We start from the raw sequence: 17,859 nt of genomic DNA on the forward strand, positions 1-17,859 counted from the left end.
AAAAAATCAAAAGACGTGTTGCATTGGGTAAATCTGCTGTAAAGGGCCTCTTTAAAGTGTTGAAAAGCAAAGATGTCACCTTGAAGACTAAGGTGTGCCTGACACAAGCCATGGTATTTTCAATCGTGTCATAGGCACGTGAAAGCTGGACAATGAATAAGGAAGGCCGAAGAAGAACTGACACCTGTGAATTGTGGTGTTGGCAAAGAATATTGAATATACCATGGACTGCCAAAAGAAAGGACAGATCTGTCTTGGAAGAAGTACAACCAGAACGCTCCTCAGAAGCACAGATGGCAAGACTGCATCTCACATACTTTGGACATGTTGTCAGGAGGGATCAGTCAGTCCCTGGAGAAAGACATCATGCCTGGTAAAGTACAGGGTCAGCAGAAAAGAGGAACACCCCCGATGAGATGGACCGATACAGTGGCTGCAACAATGGGCTCAAGCATAATGATTTTGAGTATGGTGCAGAACCAGGCAGAGTTTCGTTCTGTGGTACATAGGGTCGCTGTGAGTCGGAATGGACTCGATGGCACCTAACAACAACAATATACACAGCATATCAACCCTTATCCATTTCAAACGTTCTTCATTCTCAAATCTCCCCAGTCTCATCTCTACCTCCTCACTATAAGCCTATATAGCCTCACCTCACTTCTTACTGATCTCAAAAAGGTTCCCTCCTGAATGTCCCCCTTTCTTACCAACATCACACCTTCCTTTCTATATTCTTCATTCATCCTTAGTTTCCTTCTCTACTTCTTCCTTCCTATGTCAAAGAAACAACCCTTATATTTGGGCTTAATTCTGTCCTGCTAAATCAACTCTTCCCTCCATAGCACCTTCAATCTCTGCTCTGGCTCATTCTCATGTGTCACAAAACATACTCCCATCACCTGATCTCAAAAAGTCTTTCCCCATATCCCACTATCCTATTACACTACCTTTCCTCTAGCATTCTCACTATTAAATTCCATGAAAAAAAGTTCTCCACACTCAACTTAGTGCTCCATTTCCTCAACAGTAACTAAATTCTTACCTGTTAGTAATCTATCTGAGTTGGATTTCATCCGACACGAATGAAAACTAATATGTAAAAGACCTTTTCAGTCTGCAAACTGCTCTTTCATACATGACTTATAAACACCACTTGAAGAAAACCAATGATCCAATATTTAACAAACTAAGCCCTAAGTTCTCATCCATCCCGACCTCTCTGTAACACTAAATAAAAATGACCTGCAATGTTCTTCCTCTGGCTTCTCTGGCACAACCTTATCTTGATTTTGATTTTCTTTTTCACACCTACTTCTTTTCTAAATTCTCTTCCTATAGTTTAAACATGGCACCTATTTATTTAACAACAAAAAATTTCTGAGCTCCTACTATAAGTAAAGAATAGTGTTCAGTATTTTGGAGGATACAACGATGAAAGATAAAACAGTCTCTAACCTTGAAAAGCCTATAATGTAGTAGGGAAAGACTGGATAAATCCACACAATTTAAAACAAACTGGATTATGACACATCATAAGAGAAGTAGCATTTTGACCTCTGCTTTCATCTTTCTTCTCACTGATGATCTTAGACATCCCCATGCAACTCTCAGTAACTGCCAAGTTCCCATCACCAGCTATGACTTCTTGCCCAAATTCTAGTCTCATACTTCCCAACGCCTGCTGGCTACTGCCTCCAGAAAGTCTTATCAGTCCTCAAGCTAAACGTATCGAAACCTGATTTTACATCTTATTTTCCCACCCCTTAACCCTGTTTCTCATCCCCGAACCTGTTAGAAGGCAAAAATATCACATTAGCAGCATTCTGCTAGAATCGAAATTTCTGAAAATGTACGGAAAACGTTTAATACATCCTCCTGATATGCTGAGCATAAACAGAAAGCAGTGAGAAGCTAGGTAAAAAATAATATTAATCTTCATTCTTAAATTATTTTATGAAATCCTCTGTGAAGAGCAAGGCTCAAGACGTATACAAGTTGTTGTCCCAAATTCTGGCAGGGCAGCACCTCCTCTGCTGTAGGCCCTCAACGAGGATGTGTGGAACGAACAAACAACTGTTCCAAGTATTTGTTAGCAAGTATCATACACTGACTCGAGGCACAGCAACAAACAATGAAATACTGAGAAGTACTCATTCGGGCAACTTATTAGTGAGTGAGAAATAATTGTTTATAAGTAGCGTATCACAGAATTAATGAGGCTTTATGAAATCTTAAAGGTCATTTAATCCACTAGTTCTTCACTAAAAATTAGAGGACCAGTGCCAAGTGTAAGTCAGTAGAAGAATGAGAAAAATAGGCAAAATAGGAAGTTTTCTCTAAAGCTAAACGAATTCAATCTAAAGAACTCCTCCTTGGCTTTATGTCCCCTCTACACTTCCACTTTTTAATATTACCAATTTTTTTTCTTTTATGTGAAATGATGTTAATATAGTAATGACAGACGGAGAGTTTTTACTTTTATTTTGTTTCTTAAAAATTGTCCTTACTTAGTAAAATAAGAAGCTAATACATACTGGTTCTATGTTTTGCTTCATGAGTAATAGAATGACAAACTCCAATATATACGAAGAAAACCCAAATTTTATCATATATCCAAAGTGAAAATTTACAATACTTCTTACATCATACAAAAATCAATTCATTTCTATTCTAGGAGAACTAAGTAGAGAAAGAAATAGTATTAAGCAATTTAAAGTTAAATTTAATGTGGAAAATACGAAAATGTCTCTGAGGGGATTATGACAAGGATATATGGCAGACCATTTTCTCCTGTTAGTGAACATAAATGCCAGTCTGGCTTGTGAGTCCATCTTCTCCAGCCTCTTCAGATTCTTTCCTCCTGTTTATCCACAACAACCTCTATACAGGACGACATCCTCGATGGTGGTTAAAATGGGAGTTCCCTGTAACTGTCAGCAACAGAAAGGAGATCTGAAGCAGCTTCTTTAATAGCATACTGGGGGATGGGGGTGGGGGAGTGGGGGTGGAATTCTGCCAAACATTCAGAGAAGAACTGAGCCCAATGCTGCTTCAGCTCTTCCAAAAGACAGAAAAGGAGGAATACTCTCTAATTCATTCTATGAAGCAAACATGACCCCAACACTAGAACCAGACAAAGACAACACAAGAAAAGAAAATTACAGGCCAATAGCTCTTAAGAGTATAGATGCAAAAACTCTGAACAAAATACTAGTGAACAGAATCCAATAGCATATTAAAAAAGTCATACACTATGACCAAGTAGGATTGATTCCAGAAATTCAGGGATGATTCAACACTAGAAAATCAATCAACGTAATACACCACACATCAATAGAAGAAAGGAAAAAAACACATGATCATCTCTATGGATGCAGAAAAAGCATTTGGTAAAATCCAGTACCCTTTCTTGATGAAAACCTAAAGAAGATTGGAATAGAAGGGAGATTCCTCAATATGATTCAGGGCATACATGAAAAGCCAACATCCCACATTATTCTTAATGGAGAAAGACTGAGACCTCTCCCCTTGAAATCAGGAGTAAGAAAAGGGTGCCTGCTCTCACCACTTCTATTCAATATTATATTAGAAGCCCTAATCAGAGTCATAAGACAAAAAAAAAAAAAAGAAATAAAAGGTATCTAGATTGGAAAAGAAGAAGTAAACTTATCTCTATTGGTGAAAGATATCATCCTATATACAGAAAATCCCAGATTCCACAAGAAAACTTCTAGAGCTAATAGAGGAATTTAGGGAAGTTTCAGGATACAAGGTCAACAAACTAAAATCAGTTAGGTTTCTATACACCAGCAATGAGAAATCTGAAAGGGAAATTGGGGAAACAATTCCATTTACAAGAGTATCTAGGAGAATAAAATACCTAGGAAAAAATCTAACCAGCTATGTGAAAACTATAAAATGCTGCTGAAAGAGATTAAAGAAGAATTAAATAAATGGAAAGATGTTCCATGTTGATGGGGTGGAAGACTTAATATTGTTAAGATGTCAATACTACCCAAAACTATCTACAGATTCAAGGCAATCCCAATCAAAATTCCAACAGCTTTACAGAATAGAAAAACCAATCCTCAACATTGTATGGAGTGGCAAGAGGCCTCAGATAGCTAAAGCGAAGTTGAAAGAGAAGAACAAAGTAGGAGGACTCACACTTCCAGATTTTAAAACATACTACACAGCTACAGTAATCAAAACAGTCTGGTACTGGTATAACAACAGACACACAGACCAATGGAACTGAGAGTCCAGAAACAAACCCACATAACTATGGTCAACAGATTTTTGACAAGAGTGCTAAGTCCATTCGATGAGGAAAGAAAAGTTTGTTCAATAAATGGACTTCCACATGCAGAAAAGTGAAGCAGGACCCATGCCTTACACCATATGTAAAAACAAATTCAAAATGGATTAAGGACCTAAATGTGCAAACTAAAACCATAAAATTAATAGAAAAAAATCAGGAGCAAAGCTGTCAGGCCTAGGTTTTAACAATGGATTATCTGATGTAACAAAAGCATAAACAACAAATGACAAAATAAATAAATGTGACCTCACAAAAATGAAAAACTTTAGTTCGTCAAAAGGCTTTACCAAAAAAGTGAAAAGACAAGCTACTGACTGGGAAAATATCTTCGGAAACCATATATGTGACAAGAACCTAACAACCAAAATAATATATAAAAAAGTTCAATAAGCTAACAACAAAAAAACAGATAACACAATCACAAAACAGGCAAGGATGTGAACAGACGTTTCACCAAAGAGGACATTCAAATGGCCACCAAACACATGAAAAGATATTCAGCATCATTAGCCATCAGAGGGATACAAATAAAAACCACAATGAGATGCCATTATACTCCTAATAGGATGACTAAGATTAAAAAAAAAAAAAACAGAAAACAAATGGTGGCAAGAATGTCGAGAAAATGGAACACTTACCCATTGCTGGTGGGAATGCAAAATGGTACAGTCCTTGTGGAAAACAGTGTGTCAGTTCCTCAAAAAACTAAAAGCAGGAACTACCAAATGACCCGCTAAGTCCATTCCTAGGTATATATCCAAGACTTGAAAGCAGAGGCTCAAACAGAGATCTGTACACCAGTGTTCACTGCAGCACTATTCACAATAGCCAAAAGGTGGACACAACCTAAATGCCCATCAATAGATGAATGAATAAACAAAATGTGGTACATACATACAATGGAATACTCCTCAGCCAGTAGGAGAAATGAAGTCTCAACACATGCTATACAATATGAATGGAGCTAGAAGACATGGAGCCCTGGTAGCACAGTGGTTAACAGCTTGGCTATTAGCCAAAAGGTCAGCAGTTCAAATCCCCGAGCTGCTCCTCCAAAACCCTATGGGACAGTTCTACTCTGTCCTATAGAGTCACTATGAATCAGAATCAACTCAACGGCAATAAGTGTGGTTTGGTTTTAAAAACATTATGCTAAGTGAAATAAGTCAGTCACAAAAGAACAATTACTGTATGACCCTATTTACATAAAAACACAAGAAAAGACAAACGTACAGAAGACAGTTTATTAGTGGTTACCAGGGATGGGAGGGAGAGGAAAAGGGGGGTTAACAATGATAGACTATCACGTCAAGTAAGGACAGGGCCGCACAGCCGATTATTGTAATTGCTGTCAGTAAGTTGCACACCTGTTAACCAGCTGAACTGGCAAAAGCTGTGTGATGTATTTACAACAGCGACAAAAAAAAGTAGCTGCTGATGCTAATTATGTACAGCCAAAAACCTCACAGGATTTGCTTCCTGGGTCATGGTTTCATAGGATGTCCCAGTTAACTGGCCTAATAGCGTATCTAGTGCTTCTTTTCTACCTCCTAGTTCGATGCATAGTGCCTGAGGTCTTAAAAGCTTGCAAGCGGCCACCCAAGGCACAACAATTGGTCTCGATTTGCCTGGAACAAGTGAGGAAGAAAGAGAGCCAGGAACAGGAGGAGGATATGGAATGTGTGGCTAACTGCCTCTATACACAACTACTTCCTTTGCCATGAGGCCAGAAAAATTGGATGGTGCCTGGCTACCATTACTGAATATTTTGATCAAAGATTCCATAGAAAATTCCTGGTCAAAAGTGGGAAAATGCAAAACAGAATTTTAAATTATTATGGACCCCAGACTTTCTGGAGGCAAGGGGGCTGGACGAACCCCTGAAACTGCTGCCCTGAAATCATCTTTAAACCTTAAACCAAAAATATCCCCTGAAGTCTTCTTAAAACCAAACAATAGTTGAGCTTAACTAGTAAAATATCTGCCTGGAGCACTACGCTCTTTTAAGAGTAAAACTGACAACAGCAACTCGAAAAATTAGATAGGAACCTTAGGGGCAGTGAATTTTTGCTAAAGGGGGAGAAACAATTTAGAAAAGGAGGGTGAGAATGGTTGTACAATTCGAAGAATGTAATCAATGTCACTAAATGGTACATGGTGAAACCGGAATTGGTGTATGTTTTGCTGTGTATATTCTCAACAACAACAAATAAATAGTTGTATTAAAAAAAAAAAAAAATACACTGGGCCTGACCATTTCTCAGCATGCTATCAGAATAATCAAGATGGTGTCACAGGATCAAGTCCCCGCACGGATATCCCCAACATGTAATTTTCCCGGCCACAAAAAAATCATATTCCCTAGATACATACGTCAGCCAACAGCCTTCGAAAAAGTGTTCTTTTTGAACAGATGTTTTTACCTTATCTACAGCAGATACTTTAGCTCCTTTATCTAGCAGCAGCTCTACTACTTCAATATTTCTCATCTTGGTAGCCTTTATAAGTGGTGTTTCACCATCCTGTGGGGAAAGTAAGATAGCTTATTATTTTAAATGTTTATTCCTAAACATTTAAAGTCATTTAAATGCACATGTGAAGAATTTAAACGTGACTCTGATAATAGTCCATATTTAACCTGTTCTCAGGAAAACACAGTTTTAAGAACTAAAAAGTGCTTTTCCTTTCAAAATCATTCATTTGTATCAAAATAATGTTAGATTACTCAACCAAGAACAGGATATGCCCGAACAATTTATAAGCCACACCTGGTAGCTAACAGTTACCCTGCCACCTTACTCCTATTGCCGTTCCCCAGGCTCTGCCGCTGATTTCTGCGGCACCATCTTCTCAGGCTACTTATCACTCTATCTCCCCATCAGCAAACCCCACACTTCAGCCTGTAAATGTGCAGGCAAACCAGTGTCTGAACTTGTTCAGAACTTTATACCAACATCCCTTCGGTTCTCCACGACCCATGGACAACAGGCGGAACAATCTGATACAAACAGTATGCCTTTGGAAAACCTCAAAAGAGTTCATTATTGCTTTCAAAAATCAAATTAAGGGCAACAGGATGCGATCACAGCTCAGGATTGAATCAGGAAAGAGAGACACCTGGGCAGAAGCAACAGGTGGTCACAGTAGCTGACACATGGGTCCAAAGAAAAAAAGATTATCAAGGAACCACCTGCAAACCAGAAGGTTTCCCAGGAAATTTTCTTCCCTTGGGTACGGGAACTACCACCACTGGTTTAGAAATTTGTTGGTCCAGATCACCAGCAAATGAAATAGCACTGTCTTATGGGTGAGTCCGTAATTTTTCTTTATTCATTAAGTGTTCCTGCCATTTCAATCCAGAATTCAACATGAAAAACAATTACACATAAGGTTAAAGTCTGAAATCATTTTGTGTTTTTCCACACGATTTGAGCAAAACGGGCTGAAAAGGGTGGTTTGGGAGCTAACAACCACTCACAGTGGTCTTTTAAGAGGAAATGTGCTCTGCGCTGCCAACAACAGAAGCATAAAAAAAATTGGGGGAAATTACCTGCCCATGATTTATGAATAGCTGATACTGTACTTTCTGAAAAGGATTTAACTAAAGTAACAAATTGTACATTGTATTTTGCTGCGAATATACAACTTTTTGAAAGGATACAAAGTTACCCCTTAATTTTTCAAAAAAAATGTTACCAGTGAGAGCCCTGTAAGTCTAACATCAAACAGAGGTGAGTGAAAGAAATCAGCATATTTGAGCATTGGATATTCCCAACAGTAGAGAAACATCATCGATACCTTTGTGCACGTTTCAGTATCTGGATTGCACTGTAAGATATCTCTCACCATCGTTGCATTTCCTTTCTCAACAGCCCAATACAAAGCAGTTTTATTGTCCTATAAAACACAAAACATACTGTAACAGATTGAATTGTATCCCCCCAAGAAAAAAAACAAAACCAAACCAAACCCAGTGCCATCGAGTAGATTCCGACTCATAGTGACCCTATAGATGTTCTGTAAATTCTAACTCCTATACCTGTGGTTATAATTCCATTTGCAAATGGGTTTTCTTTGTTATGTTCATGAGACGTTATTAGTCTAACTAATCTTTTTTGAGATATAAAAGGAACAGACTAAGCAAGGAAGAAAAGACGCAGAGATGGGGGAAGCAGATGCCATGCCATATGAAGATCGCCAAGGAACAGAAACTGAAGAGACAAGGGCCTTCCCCCAGAGCCAACAGAGAGACAAAGCCTTTCCCTAGAGCCAGCACCCTGAATTTGGACTTCTGGCTTCCTACACTGTGAGAAAATAAATCTGTTTGTTAAAGCCACCCACTTGTGGTATTTCTGTTGTAGCCCGGAACCAGATAACTAAAAGACGTATCAACAGGCACTTCACATAAGACACAATATTGAAACAACAATTGGTAAATGTAAAACATCATTACTTCTGCCAGAAAGCATTAATAAATCTCACCAACAGTTAGGTAACACAGTGGGAAATAATATTAATTCTTATTCTATCTTGGATTTACTTCTGAGAAATTCTGTATGAAAGAAGCCTAGGAAAACTTAATGTTACTTGAGTTTAAAAAGTAGCAACACCACAAAGTTACTAATAAAGTATGCTTTTTGTAATGCAGTCACATTTCAGAAAAGCACCCAGGGTTGGGAGTCATTAATACCCGAGCTCTGTAACTCTGAACAAGTCATTTCAATATTCCGACTCTTGGCTTTTCATCTGTAATATGATATAGTACACCTGCCCATTTTTTTTTCAAAAGATAATGCATGAGAATGTATTACACAACCACAGGGCATTACCATTTTCATCGATTTTAGCATTCTTAACTCTCATCCTTCCCACACCCATATACATGGTCTTGACCAAATCCTTTAAAATCCCATCTAACTCAAAAACCAAAAACAGGTCCATATGACCCTGAAAGCAGAGCTAGAGAACCAAAAAAAAAAAAAAAAAACTGATTAAAACATAGGAAAACAGGATTGACAGACACAAAGGAGTTAGCTAAAAGTCTGGAATCTAGAAACCAAATTTAGTGAAAATACGATTTTAACCCAAAACACAGTGAATGACTTTCTGCTGGTGACACATTAAGTCTCCTATATCAAGATTTCTCCAACAAAATTCCTCTTCTCAAAATGTAAGCTAGCTTCCAAACTTCTTAGCCTGGCACACAAACCCTGTCTGACACTACCCCCCTTTCCATTTCCATCTCTATTTCCCATTTCCACCCTCCCCACTACTCCAACGCCAACCTAATTTATTCATCAGCTACGGAGTGCAGCCTTCACAGCCCCATTTTCTTGAATTATCTCATCCTATTATTCCACTATCCTTGCCTGAAACACCCAGGCTTCCTCTTCTCTCCCTATCCAAATCCAACCCATCTTTCAAACTTATCTTAAATCCTACCTGCTTTTATACATCAGCCTGAGACCTGAAGAACTAGATGGTGCCCAGCCACCACTGATGACTGCCCTGACAGGGAACACAACAGAGAATCCCTGATAGAGCAAGAGAACAGTGGGATGCAGAACTCAAATTCTCATAAAAAGACCAGACTTAATGGTCTGACTGAGATTAGAGGGACCCCACAGGTCACAGTCCCCAGACCCTCTGTTAGCAGAAGACTGAAACCATTCCTGAAGCCAACTCTTCAGAAAGGGATTGAACTGGACTGTAAGACAGAAAATGATACTGGTGAGGAGTAAGCTTCTTGGCTCAAGCAGACACATGAGACTATGTGGGCAGCTCCTATCTGGAGGAGGCAGAGGAGGAGGGGAGCTGGCTGAATGGACACGGGGAATACAGGGTGGAGAGGAGGAGCGTGCTATCTCCTTAAGGGGAGAGCAGCCAGGAGTACATAGCAAGGTGTGTAAGTTTTTACATGAGAGACTGACTTGATTTGTAAACTTTCACTTAAGGCACAATAAATAAAATTTTCCATTAAAAAAAAAAGCCTTCTTTAACGTCCTTTTTCCCTACCTCAAGTCTCTTACACGTGAGCCTTTCACTACGCACTCAACTGTATACCATCCTGTGGTACTACTTTTTTCTTTTTTTATATAAAAACATAAAAATGAACATAAACTAATCAAACAAAACTTTCCAAACTAAAATACACATTTCTTGAAGGCAATGGTCCTATACCATTTTCCCCATAGCATTTTGCAAATATTTATTGGTTTAATCCAAAAAACAGATTTAGACACAAGAGAATTTTAGCTAAATGCAAGGAAAAAATTAGCAGAAATATAGACTGTCCAGCAAAAAATGGGCTATCAGGTACAGATTTTTTTTTTTTTTTTTTAATCTAAAGCTCTTGGATACATTCACAACTTTGGGAAGGGCTTTTCCTAAAATTAACATGGTTTGCTTCCACCTAAATCTAATTTTGACATTAGTACAGAAAATCCATAACAAGAGCAATGACACTTAATGACAGTACAGACATCGATTAAATAAGGGCTTAAAATTTATCTCCACAATAAAGTTTGAAGAACAACATAATGATTTGTCAACATTCACAACCAATGACACACAAAGCTCACAACGGCACTGTAATCACACATACCTGTCCTCTAATGTCTATATCGGCGTATTTTTGTAGAAGTGCTCGAACAATTTCAACATGACCACCTCTGACGGCACCAATCAACACAGTATCTCCACTCTAAAAAAAACAAAACACGAAAAACAGGGTGAACTGAGGATGAGAAAGAATAAAGACGGCTTTGAAGTTAAGGTTAATCGTTAGTTTTTTGTTTTTTTTTTCTGAAAATCACTTGAAAAAAGTCCCTATCTCAAAATAGTAGGAAAAAAGTAATTAACTAATGTTAATATCTGATACTAATAACCCTCAGAGTAAGGGACAGAAGATTTTATGCCTCAAAGTGAGAAGGACTCAAACTCCATGACAAGAGTTTAGAAAGGTAAGTCACCCGAACAAGCATTCTCTTTGAATGCAACCTCCCATTACAAATGTCAATCAAATAAATCAATACTGTGGCTGTCAATAAACAAGATGAACATTAGAAAATTACATCATGAAAAGCTCTTGGAATAATGCTATACAATGAAATCCATGGATTCTTAAAAAGGGAGTTGTAAAGGTAGAGCTGGGAGCAGTGGTGGGTCAGTGGTAGAGTTCTCGCCTTCCATGTGGAGGGTCAAGTTCCATTCCCAGTCAATGCACCTCTTGCCCACCCACCACCAAGCTGTCAGAGGAGGTCTGCATGTTGCTACAGGCCGAAGAGGTTTCAGTGAAACTTCCAGACTGCGATGAACTAGGAAGACTGGCCTGGCCATCTACTTGGGAAAACCAGTCAGTGAAAGCCCTATGCGTTACGACAGTCTGATCCACAACTGATCACGGAAATGATGCAGGACTGGGCAGGATTTCATTCTGTTGTGCATGGAGTCACCTGGGGGCAGACTCAACAGCAATTAGTGGGTCTACCACCACATTTCACGGAAAAGGTTTGTTCCTGGACCACTACCCATATATATTCTAGTCAACTTAGCAGTCACAGGCCAGTATGCATAAGGCTGGTTCATTCCCCGGTACAAGGCTAAAATAAAGTTCATTCCCTCGTGAAGACATCTCTTTGCCCTGAAATTATATTCACCAAACAATAATATTCCCACTACTTTAAATTCTGGAAATGGCTATTTTGGCAAAGGGCACAAATATTTCATCATTTACTGCTAAACTGCCAATCAGTTGTTATCTTAAAATGCAATCTTAAAATAACTATGTGTCATGTATGGCAAATCTTAAAAGGTGGTAAGAAGTTAATCTTCCATCAACTTCAACATTAGAAGACAAATTCCAAATAGGTAACCTACCCTATCAGGTATGTTTACATATGTTCCCGCATCGAGCAGATCCTGTACGATCTCTGTATGTCCCTCCTTTGAAGCAATCATCAAAGCCGTATTTCCATCCTTATCTGTTAAATTTACATTTGGATTCCTCTTCAAAATTTCTTTTACTGATTGTGTATAGCCTCCTTTCACTGCTACAATAAGTGCAGTCATTGAATTCTAAAAAAAAAGAAGAGCCCCCCCCCAAACAATTAGTTTCTTCTGAAAAACATTATGATTTATGCCATAATCACAAAACTGGTGTTTTCAAATAGGTGATCTATAATCAAATAAAATGCCAATAAAAATAACCAGACACATTATCAAAAAATTTCTGAAGACACGTTAATTCTCTTGAGCCATGAGGGTTGTCATGACTTTCAGTTCTTTAAATGATAATCTGAAACTGGACTCATTTGCAATGAGCAAAACCCTTTTACTGTTGTAATGAAGTACAAAATAGTTGACAGGATGACTCAAACAACATATTCTAAATAAAATAATCTAAAATAAGGAGACCAAGAATTTTTTTATAATGAAACCTACAGGACAAACTGAAATACAACAATGAATAAATAGCTATACTCTTGTCTTTCAGTGATCTACAAACCACATTTTTCAAGACTGTCTTATTTTAAGTGATTCTTTTAAAAAATACCTATCTTGAGATTCTGATCTTTTTCGAGATGTCAGACAATCTGCATATGGAAATATTTGTTTTTTAATCAGCCCCCAGAATGAATCCATAATCTACGTTACTTAAGATAACATAGTCTTTTCAAGTTCTTTACCAGTCAATAATCACAGAGACGAGTCACTAATTCATTTTATAAACTGTACCACCTGACACACAGGGACCACCCATGCGTAGGAGTTGATGGCAACTTTTTTTTAATATAATAATTATGTAAATAATGCTGTGCATAATTTTAACTGTTTCTTGTGCATAAGTGTCCCTTTAAGTTATTATAAGCCCAAGGGAAAAGCAATTGGTTAGCCTCCTCTAGTCTTTCAAGAACAATTGGCGCAGAGCTGGATACAAAGCAGGTACTCAATAAAGAACTAATAACCTAACCAGTAAGATGTATTTAACCAATTTTTAAGCTTTCTAGGTTATGACCACTGATTTCTGATTTTTACCTATTTATTGACGAGGGAAAATAAGCCACAACTAAAAATACTTTTTTAAATTATAATACCATTTTAAAGAAAAGGTATTTTAATAAAGCATGACTTTTTTATACAATTAAAAGTATTTAAAACAATTTAACTGGCGTATTCAATTTATACTAAGATAACAGAAAGTTATGCTTTAAAGAATTAGTCTTACACTCCCAAAATTCATGTGCATTAAGTAATAGATTCTTAAAAGCATATAATTATAATACGGAATATTTATAAGAAGATATACTTATCAGGATAATAGACAACACTTATTTTTCTAAGCATCAATTTAAGAATCGGAGGGAAATTTTTACAGGCGTGCACTAAAGAAAAATATTTCTCTCTCTTAAAACCAAAACCGTATCTCTATCACCAGGGGTTAAAATATAAATGATACTTACAGCTCCTTCTTGATCAACATCAGCTCCCATGGCCAACAAATGTTTTACACATTCCAAATGACCCTTTCGTGCAGCCCAAACCAAAGGGGTGGTTCCATACTATTAAAACAAATAATAAATTTAGAATTACTATCAAAGATGTACTGAAAGAAACAAGGTGTCACCATGGTTTCAGGGTACATCTAAGTCAACTGGCGTAACAACGTTTATTAAGGAAATGTTCTGCATCCCACTTTGGTGAGTGGCGTCTGGGGTCTTAAAAGCTAGCCAGCGGCCCTTTAAGATGCATCAATTGGTCTCAACCCACCTAGAGTAAAGGAGAATGAAGAACACCAAAGACACAAGAAAAGCACTAGCCCAAGAGACAAAAAGGGCCCGTAAACCAGAGGCTCCACCAGCCTGGGACCAGAAGAACTAGATGGTCCCCAGCTACTACCAATGACCACCCTGACAGGGAACACAACAGAGAGTCCATCATGAAGCAGGAGAAAAGTGGGGTGCAGAATTCAAATTCTAGTAAAAGGACCACACTTAATGGTCAGACTGAGACTGGAAGAACCCCAGAAGAAATGACCCCAGGACTCTCTGTTAACCCAGAACTAAAACCATTCCAAAAGCCAACTCTTCAGACAAAGATTAGACTGGACTATAAGAAATAAAATGATACTTGTAAAGAGTGTGCTTCTTAATTCAAGTAGATACACGAGACTAAATGGGCAGCTCCTGCCCAGAGGTGAGATGAGAAGGCAACAGATAGGAGTTGTTGAATGGACACGGGAAATCCAGAATGGAAAGGGGAAGTGTGCTGTCACATTACAGGGATACCAACTAGGGTCACATAACAAGGTGTGTATAAATTTTTGTATTAGAAACTGACTTGAGCTGTAAGCTTTCACCTACAGCACAATTAAAAAAAGAAAGAAACAAGATCTCAACATGATTTTTAATAAAAATCATTTTGAGAATTCTTAGATAATCGTTTACATGGATTATAATCTTGATCCTATTTCCCCATTTTATTTCTTGTGAATAACCACTGCATGATATGTCTTTTAATCCACTTTATTTAGCTTTTATACTAGGTGACAATTTTCCATCATGAAGTCATACAGCTCCTCATTTTCAACAAGCATTCAGTACTGCCATATCCTATAAAACAGAGTGAAGACACAAAAGTCTAACTAAACATAAATACTTATGACCAAGTGCCAAACGCAGCTCTAAGCAGTTTACATAGGTTAACTCATTTAATCCTTAACACAATTATCATCACATATTCACTGATGAGGGAACTGAGATCTGAGAGGTTAATTAACAGGCTCAAAATCGTAAAGCTACTACTAAGCGAACTGAGACCCATGAACCCGGCAAGGTTGGCTTCAGAGGCTGTGCTCTTCACAACCATACCAAATCAGCCCTGTCCACACCTGACGGCATAAAGTAAACTGCAGCCTAGAAACAGTACTCCAAAGCACCTTTTGGTGAAACAGGAGTTCAAAAAGCATCAGAGAATATAAATCACGCACAAAATCGATACCGTCAAGGAGTCTGGCAATCAATAAACATGTGAATACCCAGAGTGAACTTAACTACGTGGGAAACGTCAAACTGAAATAAACATCTAAGTATAGCCTACTTGCTGTAAGATCCCATCCAACACAACTTTCAGAGTTGATGGAAATGCTCCATATCCGTGCTGTCCAATACAGTCACATACGGGTATTGAGTACTTGAAATTCTGGCTAGTGGGTGGGACTGAGGAACTGAAATTTTAATTTTACTTTAATTTTCATCTAAATAACCATATGTGGCTAGTGGCTACTGTACGATACAGCGCAGCTCTATAAATTATGTCAGACGTCCCCAGCAACCACTGTTGAAATTTGTAGCCCTGGACACTTTTCCTTGATACATGGGACCTCCTGACAGCTGGAATCACCAAGGTTGCCAGTACAGCAGCACACAAACAAAACCCAAGAATGAGAGGAAGGCAGTTGTCACGGCCACTGCCTCAAAGTAGGTTTAAAGGAACTTCCCAATTTCGTTCCTGCATCCTTATTCTTCTTCCAGAATTAAATTCTCCCTTCTAGTCTCCTCCTTTGTAGATTTCTGAGTAAATGCCTTCTGTAACGCTACCAGTCAAAATCTTAGACATCCTCAAAGACACCACACACATTCATTGTTCAAGAAGTCTTCTGTAAATATGCTAATTATAATTGAGCTCTCTCCATTTGAGCATTTATTACATTTGAATTTACTCTTCTTACAGAACTGAACCACACAAGATTTTATGTTATAGCTTCTACTCTCTCCCGAGACCCGCCACATCAGTCAGCTGCTGCTGCTGCTGCTGTTGCTAAGTACCATCAAGTTGGCTCTTAGTGCAACCTTATGTATAACAAACAGGATGAAAGGTTGCCCGATCCTGTGCCATCTTCATTACCATTGGTATCTTTGAGTCCAGTGTGCTGACTGTTCTGTCAATCATTCCTCATGGGGGGTTTCCCGTGTTCTCACCGACCGTGCATTTTACCAACCATGATGTCCTTTTCTAGCGGTTGGTCTTTCCTGGTGATGTGTCCAAAGTAAGCAAACCAAGGTCTGGCAATCCTGTCTTCTAACATTCTGGTTGTATTTCTAAGACTGATTTGTTCACTTTTCTGACAGTCCATGGTATATTTTATATCCTTTACCAACACCACAGGTCAATTCTTCTTCAGTCTTCTTTTTTCATTGCCCAGCTTTCCTGTGCATATGAGGCAACTGAAAAGACCATGGCTTCAATCAGGAGCACTTTTGCTTTTTAAAACTTTAAAAAGGTCTTTTGCAGCAGATATAGCCAATCCAATGCTGTTTGATTCCTTTACTACTGCTTCCACAGACACTGTTGATCCAAGTAGAAGGAAACCATTGACAACTTCAATTTCTCCATTTATAATGATGTTGTTTATTGGTCCAGTTGTGAGGGTTTTTCTTTTCTTCACATTCAGGTGTAACCCATACTGAAGGCTGTAGTCTGTGACTTTCATCATTAAGTGCTTCAAGTTGTCTTCATCTTTGGCAAGCATGTTTGTGTCACATGCAGAAAACAGGTTGTTAATGAGTCTTCCTCCAATCCTGATGCCCCATTTTTCTTTACATAGTCCAGTTTCTTGGATTATTTATTCAGCATACATACTGAATAAATAAGGTAAAAGGATACAACCTGCCACACATCTTCCAGTTCTGAACCACACAGTATTCCCTTGTTTTGTTTGAAAGACCGCCTCTTAATCCATGTACAGGTTATGCATGAGCACAATGAAGTGTTCTGGAACTCTCACTCCTTTTAATGTTATCCATAATTTGTCATGATCCATACTGTCAAATGCCTTCACATAGTTGATAAAACACAGGTAAACATCTTTCTGGTATTCTCTGCCTTCAGCCAAGATCCATCTGACATCAGCAATGATCTTCCTGGTTTCACGTCCTCTTCTGAATCCGGCTTGAACTTCTGGCAGTTTCCTGTTAATGTACAGCTGCAGTCGTTTAATTATCTTCAGCAAAATTTTGTTAACATGTGATATTAATGATATTGTTTGGTCTCCTTTCTTTGGAATGGGCACAAATATGGATCTCTTCTAGTCAGTTGGCCAGGTAACTGTCTTCCAAATTTCTTGATAGATGAGTGAGCACCTCCAGAGCTGCATGTGCTTGTTGAAGCATTTCAAGTGGTATCCTGTCAATTCTTGGAGCCCTGCTTGTAGCCAATGCCTTCGGCGAGGCTTGAACTTCTTCGTTCAGTACTGGCTTTCTTAACTTTATGCTACCCCCTAAAATTTTTGAATACTGACCAATCCTTTTTGGTACAGTGACTGTATATTTCTTACATCTTCTTTTAATTCTTCCTGCATCATTCAATTTTTTACCCATAGATAGAATCCTTCGGTATTCTAACATGAGACTTGAGTTTTCTCTTCAGTAATTCCAGTTGAGAAATGCTGAGCATATTCTCCCCTTTTGGTTTTCTAATTCGAGGTCTTTGCACATTTCATCATAATACTCTACCTGGTCTTCTCAAGCTGACCTTTG

General features: G+C 38.2%; 1 protein-coding gene across 12 annotated transcripts in view; it reads right to left on the reverse strand.

The window, feature by feature from the left end:
* Window positions 1–17,859, reverse strand: part of KIDINS220 (kinase D interacting substrate 220) — a 128,843-nt gene that overhangs the window by 76,023 nt on the left and 34,961 nt on the right. For all 12 annotated transcript variants that reach the window (XM_064295005.1, XM_064294999.1, XM_064294996.1 and 9 more), the window contains exons 7-11: window positions 13,786–13,884; window positions 12,203–12,400; window positions 10,929–11,027; window positions 8,123–8,221; window positions 6,748–6,846 (exon numbers count right to left, since the gene is read on the reverse strand). In XM_064295005.1, coding sequence (XP_064151075.1) covers window positions 6,748–6,846; window positions 8,123–8,221; window positions 10,929–11,027; window positions 12,203–12,400; window positions 13,786–13,884 — 594 coding nt within the window. The remainder of the gene's footprint in view (window positions 1–6,747; window positions 6,847–8,122; window positions 8,222–10,928; window positions 11,028–12,202; window positions 12,401–13,785; window positions 13,885–17,859) is intronic.

Source organism: Loxodonta africana, chromosome 12 (assembly GCF_030014295.1).
Source record: "Loxodonta africana isolate mLoxAfr1 chromosome 12, mLoxAfr1.hap2, whole genome shotgun sequence".
Taxonomy (NCBI): Eukaryota; Metazoa; Chordata; class Mammalia; order Proboscidea; family Elephantidae; genus Loxodonta; species Loxodonta africana.